At 42.1% G+C, this 16,233-nt stretch overlaps 1 protein-coding gene across 4 annotated transcripts in view; it reads left to right on the forward strand.

Annotated features, from left to right (window-relative positions):
• The first annotated feature begins 3,395 nt into the window (after positions 1-3,395).
• The window catches only part of mef2ca (myocyte enhancer factor 2ca), a 29,986-nt gene continuing 17,148 nt past the window's right edge, over positions 3,396-16,233 (forward strand). For 2 of the 4 annotated variants that reach the window (XM_076986521.1, XM_076986525.1), the window contains exons 1-3: positions 3,396-3,595; positions 6,266-6,382; positions 15,370-15,550. In XM_076986521.1, coding sequence (XP_076842636.1) covers positions 15,497-15,550 — 54 coding nt within the window. In that variant the 5' untranslated portion in view covers positions 3,396-3,595; positions 6,266-6,382; positions 15,370-15,496. Of the gene's footprint in view, positions 3,596-5,988; positions 6,121-6,265; positions 6,383-6,685; positions 7,063-15,369; positions 15,551-16,233 lie in introns of those variants that run through there. The other 2 variants (XM_076986522.1, XM_076986524.1) reach the window with 2 other exon arrangements.

Raw genomic sequence — 16,233 nt, forward strand, 5'->3', positions numbered from 1 at the left:
GGTGGCGTAACCCGGCATCCTGTCTCTGATTCGGTTTGTCGTTCTGTAACAAGTGGGCGCACGGCGACGGACGAGACAGAATCCTTTCTCAATTCTACACGTTACGTTTATTTGAACAAAAATAGCGCAGACAGCGCACACAAAACACGGAAACACACAGACACGTGTATGACGCAGACAACGACGAGCACAGGACACTGCACGAACGCACATTAAATAGACAAACCCTATAAACCTCATGTGATGACGAGACGAGCCACAGGTGAGACGGATTATCACAAGACGCACCCGCAACCACGGAGATCCACAGACGCAGACGACGTAAACACACGTCCAAAAGGGAGGGGTCGGGAACCGTAACGTGACACCTATTATGAACCCCATGTCCACAAAGATCACAGGGTGCTGGCCTCTTATTAGTTGGTGACCGGCTTTAGCCAGAGGAGGATGGGTTCCCCCCCTGAGTCTTGGTTCCTCTCAAGGTTTCTTCCTCATGCAAAAAACTAGGGAGTTTTTCCTTGCCATTGTCGCCCTTGGCTTGCTCACTGGGGGCTAGGACTCGGCACTTGTAAAGCTGCTTTGTGACAACAACTGTTGTAAAAAGCGCTACATAAATAAAATTTGATTGATTGATTGATTGATTGAACATTTAATAAGGTAACAACAGGTGGAAGAACATATTCTTACAAGTACCCCCAACTAGATAGAGATAGATAGATTGATAGATAGATAGATACTTTATTGATCCCAGAGGGAAATTCCTGAAACTAAGGAATAACCTTACAGAATGTGTCTGGCACTCAGACTCAATCTTTAAGTCTAGATTGAAAACTTACTCATCTAGTTTAGCATTTGGTAATTAACATGCCCCCTTAGATTAAGGTTACAGATCAAAGGGTTCATGGGCAAAGGATTTTATGGTAAACTGGGGTGCTGTTGCTGTCATCCTGTCACTGCACATGATCACTCAAGTTTGTTGACAGTGTAGTGGATGGATGCCAATGTCTCAGGATGCTCCCAAGTCTGTGTTAACTTCTGGTTCTGCCCTTTTAGCTAGGCTGTAATAATTTAATGCTGTTTGTGTATCTGTCCAATTATTGTTGTCATGGTGACCAGAAGAGGATTGGCCAGAGGAGGATGGGCTCCCCCCCTGAGTCTTGGTTCCTCTTAAGGTTTCTTCCTCATGCTCTTAGGGAGTTTCTCCTTGCCATTGTCGTCCTTGGCTTGCTCACTGGGGGCTTGGACTCGGCACTTGTAAAGCTGCTTTGTGACAACTGTTGTAAAAAGCACAACATAAATAAATTTTGATTTGAACTGTAATGAACTCTAGTCTTCTCTTCTCAAGGACCAGAAAATAAGAAAATAAACAGAAAAATGCACAGAAAGGGTACAGACATCAGGGCTTTTTTGAATACAACTAGACTGAGTCTCCTATGTCACAATGTTTTTATGCTTCTAGCGGCAAGGAGGAAGTTGACAAAACACACATGCAAATCTGTCGGCGAGCTTGTTGGAGTAATGACTTGACAATGTTGGTCTTGTCCTCTTCTGCAACAATTTTAGAAGAATGGATGAACTCTCCATCCAGCACCTCATGGGTGCCCTGGTCTGGGACAGCCAGCCATGCCCTCTCTGTACACACCCATGCACGACGGTGCTGAAGGACGCTCTCACCGACGCAAAGCCGCCGGCTCCAACGCCAACAGCAAAGACATAAACGAACAGAAAGTTTTGTGTTGGAAACGGCTTTCCCTCAAATGTGTCACGCTGATGGAGCCACTCCTGGGCGTGCCGGACACGGTCTGCCCGCGGTGCGCTCTGGCTCTGGTGGTCTGTCATTAAGCCTCGCCTCTGGTGCCACACTCCCCCTGGAGCAGGACAGCATGGAGCAAGATGCCAGGGGCACACGCTAGCAGCAGCCCAGCTCACGCCAACACGGCTCAGACCTGCCCAACTAACCAGCCCAACCTCATTTTACTGGAACTGGTGCTGCAGAGGAAGATAATAGCTCTCTGCTCCTTTTACTGTGGTTCATTATAAACAGCAAGATTTAGAACTGAGGCCCGACCTTACATACATAAATTTAGTCCGAAAATGAAGAAAATGGTTGATTTAGAGCTTGACTGGTCCAGCTGTTTCTGGGGTTTCACGCCGAATTTTAGGCATGGTCTATGAACACATTTCACTTCAGCATTTAGGATGTCCGTCAAGTTACAGTAACAGTGCATCGATTCATCCTCATCCGCGTGTTTTCCCTTCTGTCATTCCAGTAAAACTCTGTAATAAGCAACGTTTTACTGCATAGTCAACATTTTCTAGAAGGCAGTACAAACATTCTAAGGTGGACTTGAAAAGTGTCATTTCCCAAAAGCTTTGCAGATGGTTTTGATGATTTCGCCCATCCATGCACGAGTGGACATGGCATAGTCGAATGTTTGTTATCTTTGGTTTCAGTCAGAGGTGCAGGGTGTCCCTGGGCTGGTCAAAACGCATACCAGAACAGACCAGCAGGTCCCTCCCATTATCGTAGCCAGAGACATGCTCAGAGTCATGTGACTGGGTCCTTTGCTCACAATATTCTTTTACAGATCTAGCCCTTGGCTAAGGTTGCCAAAGTGCTAATTGGGCATCATCTTTCCAAATAAATCTATATTTTAATTTTAATCTTATTTCTTTAAGAGGTTATCATTTCTACATCAATTCTATTACATAATTTACATGATATTGCATCTAAAAACATTTGTAAGTTTGTTTCTTAGAAAAAGTGAACAGAGCAATATTTATTTCAATGAGTTAACGTTTGAAAGGCGGCAGAAGGAGGCACCTCTGTAGACGGAGGAAATGTGAGAAGACACACGCTGAGTGACTGACGGTGATTTATGTTTCTATAAGAACCACTCAAATTATGTTTTAATCTTTCAGAGGAAGAGAGACATGGAAATACTGACAAGTATGTTTTGTTCAATAAGAAAGTTGGGAAAGATTTTCAGTAGAGTTGTTTAGTTATTTTCTGGTTTAGGTATTTATCATGTGATACCTCTTCTAATAACTATGTTGCCTAGTACTGTTTCTATTACAAATTTAATTCATATCACTTGCAGAGAGCATCAATATCTGTTTGAACAGGCAGTAATCCTGAGCACTTGTGCCCAGGCCGACAAAAGCCTGCATGTCACTGATACTTTACATCTAAATATATCACAAATTGACAGCAGCAGGTGAGTGAGATTCTGCCAGACACTTGCACAGAATGATCAAGCATATACACTGTTGTGTGTGTGTGTGTGTGTGTGTGTGTGTGTGTGTGTGTGTGTGTGTGTGTGTGTGTGTGTGTGTGTGTGTGTGTGTGTGTGTGTGTGTGTGTTCTTGCTGGGTGTGGTTGGGGCCAGGATACCAACTCTCTCCACTGTGGATCGAGATCTGAACTAAACGCAACCCAATTTTGGGTTTCTCTTCAAAGCCAGCTGGTCTGGCTTTATTTCTTTTTTAATTTTATTTCTTACAATTATTTCCTTTTTTCAAACATTTTGTATAATCTAGCCCACAGCAGGTGCTGGAGGGTAGGGCTTCCTGGAGAAGAAGACTGAAAGGACTGGTAAGTTCTGAACAACCATGGCACAATCTGGCATGAAAAGGAGAGAAACCCAGAATGGCTCCAATGAGCAGAAAAGTGTGTGAGCTTGAGTGACATGGTGATTCAATGCATCTCCTTTGGGATACATGCAGACCTAAGAATAGAAATAGAAAGTTACAAATTTAGAGAGGAGCACTGTGTTTTTTTTGGGGAACGTGTTTGGCTTGGTAAAGAGATATGTTTGCCCTGAAACAGAGTACATGGCATCATTGGCTAATATTGTCATGGTTGTTTTAGGTGGACGTTTGAAATAATATTGTCAGAACAATTTAAATACACAGCCAGTAAAGGTCAGAAAGTTCAAGTTTGTATGGTCAACTTGCTGGAGTTTTATAATCATTTTTTAAAATAATTTTTCAAATCGTGTTTTTGATGCCGTCCAGCTGGTCGATTCTAGTGGATGTATTGTTATGAAAAGGTCACAGCATACTAAAGGATCTAAAACAATGAGGAAATTGGGTGTCCTACTCACAGCCACACTTCAAGTTAAATCAGGCGACTGCTTCAACCCTCATCTCTGCTGCAGTCTTGCCTCGCAACTATGGAGGCCACAGCTGCAGGGAATCAATCAGGAGAGGCAGAGATAATGAAAGGCAAATCAAGGGCGTTCAGGAAAGCCTACAAAACTGGCTAACATCACCGCAACAACCGTACACGTTTCCAGCTTCAGTTTCAAAACAAAACAAAAACAAAACGTGGCACACTTTATGGTCACATCATGTATTACAAACTTTCTACGTTTTCAGGCATGCGTTATTTGACTGTGTGAGCTCGCATTCTTTTCTATACCCTATTTAAGTGAACTGCGCTCAAAGGCTGAATCAACGTTTACAGACCGACCCAGTTCTAAAGTACCGAAGTAGAGCGTATTGTAATTAAGCATGTCAGTTTCTCCAGTATAGATTGATTTTTTTTTTGCTCTGTGAGGATTTAAATTATTAAAGCAAAGGATTTTCAGCTCTATTGTGTTTGCTATGACTAGAACACTCCTAAAATTTATGAACAGAGTAAAAATCTTGAAAAAGTAATAAATCTCGAAAGTGAAATCTCGCATAATAATAAAATTAATTGGGCAATGAATTATTGTGATTGTGCTCAGCTGTGTCGGCCTGGTTAGCACTTCCTGTGAATGAACTAATCCAGTGTACTTGGATTAAAGTATGTTTTACTTTTGTGTCTTTATACGTTTTTATATTTTCTGGTAATGGGTTTAAAAAATATCATTATGTCTCTTTACTTTCAAGTTCATTCGCATTTGTCTCAGTTTACTTTAAAAGAATATCCCCGTTGCTCGTGTATTGTCTTGTGGTAGAGTGCAGATATGTATGGTGAATAAATGTTACGTAAGCCCTCAGCGCGGCGGGCCTGTAAGGCAGGTTTGTGACATTTAGGCTACTCCCTGTAACAATGACCCAGAACGTGTCAGGTGAGCTAGGCAGCGCAGTACATTTCGAAGGGAGTTTTCCATAGTGCAACTCCTTGCCTGAAACAGGAGCGAGGCACGGAACAAAGGCTAGCATGTTTTCGGTATTCAGCCTAATGTATTATGGATCGCAGGTGTCATGCTGCAGGCGATTTGCTCAACAGCACGTGTCAATAAGTAAAATAAGGTCTTTGTGACAAGCTAACATCATGGAGCCATTGTGACCAAAGCGTACTCAATAGCGTGTCCAAGGCAATACATTCACACTACCCTCTCTAAAGCATATACAAATCATCTGGATTATTTGGAATTAAAATGATGCAAATGTGTGTTTTCCCTTATGCACTGTTTTTATGTATATTTTTGCACATACCCATAAATTAATAAGTCTGTAATAAGCCACTAATACCACCAGTCACCGAGACTTTCCTCTACATCACTTGCAGTTTAGCCAAAACCCTGCTCGAAGATTTCCTGCTGTATGATCCAGCTCTGTCTCTCGTTTTAAGCATTTTCTTTATACGTATGTGAAGACCACACAGACCATCTGCCTGAACCGCAAAAAAGTTCTTGCATTACTGAAATTGAAGTACAAAAATGACAATGACAGTTCGTAAACCTATGCGGCTTCACAGTACTCGAATGCTCTCCAAAATGTGTTTCTGTATGATAGAGATTTGGCAAAAAAAAAACCACGTGCACGTTAGGAGAAAGGCAGTGTTATCTGTGAGTGTGAGGACGTGAGCTGCGGACAGAGAAGGAACAAGACATCGGCAGCGAAGGCTGCACGTGCGTGCAGTTTTCATTTTCACTCTTGATTTCGTTCCGGGGTCAGTGTATTAGGCTAACTGGCTGAAAGCATTAGTTGAACAGTGACGGTCCTGGAGTCTGCACCCCCGAAAGTTCATGTGGAGGGCGAACTTTTGAAACCAGAATCAAGTGTAATATGCAAAGCCGCCACTGACTTGCACTGATGCGCTGCTGTACATTGCTGTACGGTCTTCACAGTCACTGACTGGGGTGTTAAAATGCAGAATTCGGAGTACTTTATTTATGCGTTCATGTATGTCTTTATTTGTTTTTAATGATACTTTCATACATATAGCCTATACACATACAAATATTTGCTCGTTTATTTGTATATTTAACTACTAAATACCAACTTAATTTTTCTTTTTCTTTTATTTCTATACATTGTACTCCTTCAGGTACCAGAACACAGGCCTGGATGCCGCAGAAGCAATCTGATGGAGACGGAGAAGCACTGAAGACTAGAACAGAAGGATCAGAGAGTTAAGTGACTGAAGGATACGTGAAAGTAATTGGTAAGAGTTATCATAATCATAAATTTTTATCATTATTTACCATTATTTTTTATTGAATAAGCATTTTTACAATGCTTAATTCAAATTTTATTAACAGGTAGGCTATATTACAGTAAATACATAAGTACTTAAAAAACTAACTAATTTTATTCACAATGGTTTAATTGAGTTTTAATCGTTGTTCCCTCGCGTGTAATCCAAGGAAGATCAGCTCCGTGTAATTGGTCAGAAGCACTGAGGCGTCCTCGCTGTGTCTGTACTGTACGTGTCCGTTCGAGTCCGCCCCTTTAGACAACGACAATCGTTCTCTCCCCTTGCGCGGAGTGTATGACGAGGACGCTTCGTGCTTTGTGTCAGTGAATTAGAGTCCCAAACAGCATTCAGGTGAAGTAAGATCGCGTTTAGTACTCATTTGGAAGTCTAGGGGAATCGTCAGAAAAACAAAGTGATCTCCGAAGTGCTCAACGGTGACACTTCATCGCTGTGCCAAAAGCACCGAGACGTGGACTTACGCGATCTTTGCCTTACGGCCGCTCGTGAAGTATTGTGCTCTCGGATTCAGTGAGCACTTCTCAGGACGTCAAGCGGTCCAGTACTCGGCAAATTTTGGTGGACCAATTTGAGAAAGACACAAATGTACGCTGTCACGTTTTTGAGTGATCAAACTCATGCCTAACCAAGTAAGTAAAATGTCCACTGTTCAACTGTGTGCAACATTTTGAGTTGCAAAAATATTATCAAAATGTGTTCCGTAGCTAAAACCTCTCGGGTTAATATAATAAGTATTATAAGTAGTATAATATAATATTAACGGAGTAGTTGATTAGTAAATAATCCTTTGACCAGTCTTATCCAGCAGCGTTACAAAAGTTGCGCTGTGCTATAGAGAATGATGGTACACTTGGGAGGTTATTACTGTAACGGGCAAAGCACAGATGATACATGATCAGCTTGAAAAGAAAGCTACTCTTTCTACTCTTTCATGTCATTAAATCAGTTATATGCCGTTTTAAACGGACTTATGTCATTATTGCGAATACTGGAACTTGCGTTGCTAATCGTGATTTAGGAGGGGGAAAAGCCAGAAAGGCGTTTATCGGCCGTTCCTGAGAGGATTGTTGTATAGCTGTGCTACTGAACATGCTAAACGATATTTGGAAAATAAGCCGATTAATGTACAGGAAATGTGTCTTGCGGTACAGTGGCTGTTGTGAAACTGTGGAAAAGCCTGTAGTTATATTCCAAACGATCCGCACTATTCATTTAGAAAAGTTAGCAGAGAGACAGAATGTGTTATGAGTAACATAATCGAGAAACTTTAGGCTTTATCTCTAATTAAGTATTTAATGTTCATTAAGTTTATTTACATAAGTTCCAGATAAGCAAAAAATGATCCCAACAGCATTAGGGAGAAGGTCTGATCTATTAGGCTACTGATTAGAATAATGTTGACTACAGAGTGCGCTTACGAAGAGCACATTATGGTGCATAGCTAGTGACGTATAAAGCACTTCGTGTTGTTTTTTGTCTAATATGGGAAACATTTCTACATAAGCACTGATATTGTTTTGGTTAAACAGATCCACATTAAATGTATTATAACTTATTATAACTTTTAAAAACATTTTCTGTAAACTGCATTTTTTGTTTAGGTCTTTAATAGCTATTGGTGGGTCTTCATTACATTATCCAAAGCTTTCTTTAGTTGTTTTGGGGAAAACACGCACCCTGTGTGTGAACATAAACAAGGACTGTAGGACTTATTTATGCTCTAATAAAAACTCCTTCTAGGACACCATTTTAAGCAGGTTGAGATTACCTTAGCTTTGACCATTAGCCATTAAATCCTCCACACAGCTGGATGACAACAGTGTGAAACACACAACTGTAAAGGCAGCCACAGTGACCTGATCATCTGAACAAAGACTGAATTAAAGACTATTAGATGCCATTATGCATAATGATCTTAGGTTACCCAGGCAAATGAGTCATCAAAGTTTTAAGATTCTGCAAAAGTTTAATAATGGGTTTTTATGCTGTTGCCCATTGACCTGAAGTGGCCTACTTTCTTTATTGAATAAGCAAAAGTTGTGCACATTTTCTTCATATGACTTAAATCACATGAATTACTTGTGAATAAGAGAAAACAATATCTACCACCCTATTTAACCCTAGATGAACCATAAGCTCCCATGGTTTGTACATTTGTTGATCATGCTTGCAAAGCTTCTCATTTGGCATAGCCCACAGGAAAGTTGCGTGAACCTCCCTGTGATATGTTTCTCCAAATGTGACCTATCTTTGTAACTAGTGTGAAATACTCACTTCAGCGTATTATGCCAGTCCAGTGAGGAGGCTTTGCACAGAGAACTCTTTGTGCGTTGTCCGTATGTAGCGTTAATCAGCAAGCTCCTTGTGCCCAACGCAGCCATTAAAGGGGATATTTTTAGTGGGTCATGTGCTTATAGTTTGCAGCGAGGTGATCTCAAATCTGAGTTTATAACTTTAAGGTTAAAGAATGCAGACACTGTAGAAAGGGTGAATAAGCTTCAGAGGCCTGGACTCTAAACTAGATGTTACAACTAAAGACTAAAGTCACTAGCCGCTGCCTGGCCTAAAGACATTGTTTGCAGAAAAATTGCATGTGTTAAGGTAAGTAGCTGACAGAGAATCTCTGCTGATGGAATTTAAGCCAGGTGTCCCTCAAATCCCAGATGCACATTTTGACGCATCAAAGTCAGTTAGTTACCTGCTAGTTGGGACTAATAACTGTTCTGTGTGACCATCCACATATCACATGACAAAATCTCAAAATCAGTTGCTTGATACCAGGATTTGAGTATGATTATAATAACCCGATGCATGTTTTGCAGTGCAACGCTGGCTGTAGGGATATAAATCTGCAGGCAATATCAATGATTCAGTCAAACAGTTTTAGCCAAACAGTCATGGACTGTTATTAAGTCATTCTCCTAGCTGAGCAGTGGTTAGTATGTGAACAAGATGGACTGTCGGGCTAAATATGCATTATAGGAGCTTGCTAGCGCTGTCATGTAACAAACACATATTTTTTGAGTTATCTATCCACTTTTTCTTAGTTTGTAATGTTTTATATAGATTTTTTATCTTAGCAAATTTACACTTTCATATGAAACTGTTTATATATTCAGTTTACATAAAACAGATTTATAATGTAAATTTAACTCACAGTGTTTATGAAATAATGCTCAAAGGAGAACTGGAAAGAACTCTTTGCCAGTAATCAGTAATTTATTTGATGGGTTTTCATCAGGTTATCAGATGTTCTTTGTTTCATTAGACCTTTGGGAAAAACACTCTGTGTCAACAGAAAAAAATAAACACAGGAATTCTTTATAACACAATAAAAGGTAATTAGTCGTACTTCACAAAAAGCTGTTAAAGTACTTGGCTCACAAACAAGGGTGTAATGAAACATAAGTTGAGGTTTTATGTCATAGCTGTTGAAACGTTTGTTCATAGTGTGACAATGCCCTGTCATATGTTTGAAAGCTTAATGTTTAAAATGTTTAAAGAACTGTCCCAGTTGTGCTCTCATTCTTTTTAGCACCTGGGAGAAAGAAGGAAATATTTTCAAATGTTTTTGAAAGGGGAAAAGGGGAAATAGTGCAGTGAAATCATCCCTGTGTACATTTTGACAAAATGAAGTTGGTGGGATCTTAAATTATTTCACTACAGGTATTTGTGTATTTGTCTTTAATGAGTAAATTAATCCGGGTATAGAATCCAGGTGCTTTGTGTGTCCAGATAAATGATCCAGGTAGTTTGGAACAAACCATTTGTCATTTTGTTTTAGCACCTGCTCAGTTTAATCATCCGTGAGAGGGAGTGTGGCTAAGAAGGAGGAACAGGGTGGATCCCTGACGTCATGCTCTTTGGGTTTACCACTCTGGGAAAACACCCACACTCATATATTTACATCCACCCTCAGAAGACCACATCCACACAGAGAGAGCCACACCTACACTCTGAGACCCATGCCCATCCTCTCATATAGCCACACCCCCACATTCATAGCCCTGCCCACATTCAGCCAAATTCTAAAAATGTATGATCATCTACTTAACATGTTGGTCCCACTTCTCTCAACAGAACCCTTGTCATGTTTCGCATATTTTCACCATATTTAAATATTCAAATACCAGAAAGTTAACTGTGTTCAGGCATCCAAATTAGGGGCTAGAAAAGTAGGAATGTGTACTGGCTTGTTGAGGCCGTGAGGTGCGGGTCCATGCTGTCAGTGTTTGGGGATGAGAGCCCTGCTCTGTGTTCTACACGCCCCCAGCTGCTTCGGGAACCAAGCGTGGAGTGTCTGGAGAACAGCCGGCTGCCTATGCCACGTGCTTATCTCTCAGCCAGCCAGCGGGGAAATCTGTTTTTCACCTTGGGCAGCCTGACAAGAGTGCTTACGGATATCAAGCACAGATCCAAAACAAAGCTGCAATCTGGAAAAGCTGGAAAAGTATGTGTAGTAGCCATAATATACGTATACTCATAAACTTTCAGATGACTCATGGCACATTAATGGGATTAAGTGGAGGGAGAAAAGTACTGCTCTGATGATCTGATGCTTCTTGTCTTCTGCAGCTAGTAAGTGAGTTACACACGCAGGTTCATTGTTTGCATCTAAAATAAAGTGACGCTGTCTTTACATGTGGCTTCGGACGGCCACAGAGTGTCATTTGGCAGGGCATGTTGGTTAGTGGTGAGGGACATACACAGCCCACACAGTGAGACTGCAGCTGTGACACGCATCTCCACTGCAAAAAGGAAGCTATGCAAATTAGTGCCTAAAACTGCACGGTGCCACAGTCCGAGATAGGCTCCCAAGAAAAGATCTGAGAAGTTGAACATGCAGGGATATTGTCAAAGAGCTCTTGCCACGTTGAAGGATGCTTCCTGATGGGTTGTGATGGAGATTTAAGATTTTGCAATGCGGGTGTGAAAGGTCCGGTGTGCGACTGATCCGAATCAAAGGCGTGCGCCGATTCATCAGCTCATAGAGGAGCAATCAAGCTGAGTACACAGAATGTCTGCGGGAACAATCGCATGTTTAAGCTCGTCAACGCTCCCATTACCAATCAGTTACAGCCACGTCTGTGGGAATAACCGAAGCCCTATATACCTGCTGCTGTGCAGAAAGTGCCTTAAACAGCACATGGCCCTGCAGTGCACTGATGCTCCACATAGGGCTGAGATGTCACAGGTATGGGCACGACTCAGAAGCTGCTCTTCTTTTGCAGCACGGCCACCATTCGCAGCTTGTGCACTCTTACCGAGACAAGAACGAGATGTACATCTGTCTCCTGTCTGTCTTTGGGAAGTTTCAAGTCAACGATGTGGATTGGTGGGTGGAGGGGTGGGGGGCTTGTCCCAATTCCGCCTATAATTGATACAGACTCTTGGCTGCCAGTGTTCTGAGCTGTAGCTCTTCCCCTAGATAGACAGCACAGAGACCTCCAAGTGCTCATTGTGAGAAATGGCAAAGAAGGACCAACATAGGGAGACAATGCCTTTTGTTGAGTATATTTACTAATAAAAAGGTTTCAGGTTGCAGTCGGAACTATGCATTTGACTCCTACAGTTTATCCACATTTATGAACAAACGTTTGAAGAGGTGTACAGAAATGACCTCATTACCAGTGTTATCTGAGAAGAAACAGTGTTACTCCTGTTGTCAGTATATCCTAAAGAAACAGTGTTACTCCTGTTGTCAGTATATCCTAAAGAAACAGTGTTACTCATGTTGTCAGTATATCCTAAAGAAACAGTGTTACTCCTGCTCTGTCAGTATATCCTAAAGCAAATAAACATTTCAACAATGTCATTCCCTAATAAATTAGGTTTGTCTGAACATTTGCATATTCATAATCACAATTGGAATATAATTACCTGTACATAGTGCGTTTTTTGACTACGTTTTAGAAAGATTATGACTTTTAGAAGATCAAGGTGTCAAGGTGGTGATGGTGTCTGTCCTTGGTCTTCTTTATTCAAACATAAAGAGCATTTGATTTTAGGGTATTTGTCATTTAATGGACACACTTTTTCTTTTTTCTCCAGTTTGAGGCCGTTTGTGGGAGGAAGCACCTTTTAGATCTTCTATGGTCTTTCCTCTGTGATGTCACTTCCGTCCATGTGCATCTCTGTGAAGGTTTCCTGTCATTTTGTCCATCTGTGTGAACTGCTGGGTGCTGTGTGTGAAGACCCATTTCCTTGATTGAGAGAGTTGGCCGTCTGGCAACTCTGGGGTATGCCACAAGCCCTGTCGACGTGCCCCGACATGCACAGACGAGGTCCTCTTCAGCCTGGCATGGCTCCTTAGTATGTCTCATGCCATGAAAGCTGGTGTTAATGAGGCTATATGCCTTAGCCTCAGAGCTGTTGGCAGACGCGAGAAAATAATGTCACACCCTGTCTCTTCAGAAAGGAGGATTTATGATCGCACTCAGCTTCAATTAAAAACCATGTATTTCAGAAAACTGGGGTTATGGTTTTGTTTTTGATTTTTTGCTTACTACCATCACTGACTTTTGAAGGCTATTGTTTTAAAACTTGTGGTTTGCTTAATGTCAAGAACCCCCCATGCTGTTTCTTTTTCTCAGCAGTGGGGGCTAGTGAGATCTTTTCAGTTCACACAGTTATCTGGGACCTAATGGCTCCTCTCGGCAGTCTTAGCATTATCTTGCCACTATCTTACCTCAAATCAACATCTGGAAAGATCTTTTCTGCCCTGATAGAGGCAGAAGAGTTAATTAATATTCCTAAACCCTGTCCCTGGCTTTCTATGTGTACTTCTATGTTTAATTCTGTCCACCACATTACTCAGAGAAGTCACCACTGCTCTCCTAGTGTCGCCCACTATGTAAGTCTGTCTTCTGAATGAACATGCTGGTACATGAGAACAACACCTGTTTCTGGGGAGTGCTCCCTAACGTTCACCATGCTGGTGTTTCTGGGGAGTGCTCCCTAACGTTCACCATGCTGGAGTTTCTGGGGAGTGCTCCCTAACCTTCACCATGCTGGAGTTTCTGGGGAGTGCTCCCTAACGTTCACCATGCTGGTGTTTCTGGGGAGTGCTCCCTAACGTTCACCATGCTGGAGTTTCTGGGGAGTGCTCCCTAACATTCACCAATCTGGAGTTTCTGGGGAGTGCTCCCTAACGTTCACCATGCTGGTGTTTCTGGGGAGTGCTCCCTAACGTTCACCATGCTGGTGTTTCTGGGGAGTGCTCCCTAACGTTCACCATGCTGGTGTTTCTGGGGAGTGTTCCCTAACGTTCACCATGCTGGAGTTTCTGGGGAGTGCTCCCTAACGTTCACCATGCTGGAGTTTCTGGGGAGTGCCCCCTAACGTTCACCATGCTGGAGTTTCTGGGGAGTGCTCCCTAACACTCACCATGCTGGAGTTTCTGGGGAGTGCTCCCTAACACTCACCATGCTGGAGTTTCTGGGGAGTGCTCCCTAACGTTCACCATGCTGGTGTTTCTGGGGAGTGCTCCCTAACGTTCACCATACTGGAGTTTCTGGGGAGTGCTCCCTAACGTTCACCATGCTGGAGTTTCTGGGGAGTGCTCCCTAACGTTCACCCCTACACCTTTATGTCCTACACCTTTCCAGTAACATTGTAATGCTACCTTGAATGCTACTGTGAATTAAAACTACAGCTCACTGGCACTCAATAATGTGGGCTGATTTCTTCTGTTTTAGCTAAGAAAAACTGTTTTCTCATGTAATCTGGCTCACTAACTATATAAAATTATTGAATGAAAGATAACTGACATTTTCAGCTAATATATAGCTTAGTGGACTTGGTTAGATATGCCTGGTTTAACTTGCTCACCAAGGCAGGAATGGACTGAGTTGGGGTTTAGCGGATTAACAGGCTTCTGAGCAGCTTAGAGTTACATCGGACATTACTCAGTCAAAGCCATGCAGGGTGTTATCCAAGGTGTACAAGGCAAATGTAATGACAGCAAAGAATTTGACAAAGACATTATTGAAAGGTACTGAAATTAAACGTACTGAAATGAGATACTGATATTAAATGTACCGTGTACCAAACATATATATAATGTTTCTATGTATATAACAACCACTCTACATGGACTGACAAATAAATAGTATAAATGTAGAAATGCCAAATATTCCAGATAGTAATGAAACATACTGAAATAGCCATGCAGCTTTATAAGCTCATGGGGTGTTTTCCCTTTGTTTGCAGCCCTGTTGACCTGACACAGGCTGTACTGTGGTCATTAGCATTGCTTGGCTGATCCGCTCTGTTCTGAAGCCGATGTCTCATGGATTGCCTTTCACATTGTGATGCTTAGCTGCGGTCAGAACATTCTTGGAACTGTGTTGCTGTAACTATAAGACTTCCATTAACGAACGGAATCTGTCTTTGGGACAGTTAGCTGAAAGGGTCTAAAGGGTTAGAAACACAGCCCAGGCTCGCACAGCCAATAGCACAGGTTTTTGGGGGGCTCTCAACCAGTCGCACAGGCTCTTGAGAGGCTCTCAAAGCCAATCGCAAAGGCTCTTGGGAGACTCTCACAGCCAATAGCACAGGCTTTTGGGGGGCTCTCACAGAGCATATCCTGCTTAGTTAGCTTACAGGAGGCAGGCAACTTGATGCAATGTTCAAATGCATTTAAACAGTTAACCATCTACCCATGGGTCCTCCTGCTGTGATTACTTGTTATAATGCATATTGTGATTATCAGATAAGTCAGAAAGATATAAAAAGTGAAATATACTTTCCATGATTTGAGCATTTTGTAAAAAAGGTTTGTATTTTCAGATAAGAAGAAATTAATGTCAGATTTTATGTTTAACTCAACATGGCTTTATCACCAGTGTTCATGGCTGCTGGTCTTTGACACAGCAGTATCATGTTTTCAGACTTCTTACCTGATGCAGTCTGGCTTTGTTTTTGTGCCTATTCAGGAGTGTGTGGCGGAGTCTTTGAACTGAGAGGAGCGAAAGCAGCCGGACGACTGCACTGAGGAAAGTGAGAAGGAAGAAGGACGAAAGCGTTTACTGGGGAAACGGGAAAGACTGACAGAGTGGAACAATGGGGAGGAAGAAAATCCAGATTGCACGAATTATGGATGAACGCAACAGACAGGTAAACAAGGACAGTGTGATGCATGCCAGATTACATCTTCATAAACATGAGAATTACTTCATAAACATTAAAAATATGTCAGTTATGCTCACGCAGCATAACTATCACAGATATCCCAGATAGTCTACGGTTTCAGTCTCTGTTTTATCTGTTTAAAAATCTCAAAAATATCCTGTCTCTATTCTTGTTCTCATACACACACACACACACACACACACACACACACACACACACACACACACACACACACACATTTCACGTAGGGAAGTGGCAGTGTTTGCTGGCGTCACTGTGTCACAAGACTCTCACATGCTGGGATGGAGCTGTTTCTTGCTTGCCTTTATGTGTTAGGGTGCGTCTGTGTGTCTGTGTGTGTTTTCATAATATTAGGGTAACTGTCACCCGTGGGTGAGTGCAGGTTAGGTTCTTACGTGTTCGGAAGAGCCGTGATTTAATAGCACTTGGACCGCATGTCCCTGGTTTGGTCCAGAGTGCTTGAATAATTGATGTGCAGGAGGAGCTGAGGAAACCTGGCCTCAGCCAATAGGTGTGTCATTCACCAGCGAGCGTGCCAGTTATTCCCAGAGCCTTTGACCGTCCCTGCCTGCTTAGTCTGTCCAGGAAACACACATACACAACTTCCCCCATGGTATCCTCTTCTGCCTCAACATGTTTCCTCTCTA

The sequence above is a fragment of the Brachyhypopomus gauderio genome, unplaced genomic scaffold, assembly GCF_052324685.1.
Source record: "Brachyhypopomus gauderio isolate BG-103 unplaced genomic scaffold, BGAUD_0.2 sc47, whole genome shotgun sequence".
NCBI lineage: Eukaryota > Metazoa > Chordata > Actinopteri > Gymnotiformes > Hypopomidae > Brachyhypopomus > Brachyhypopomus gauderio.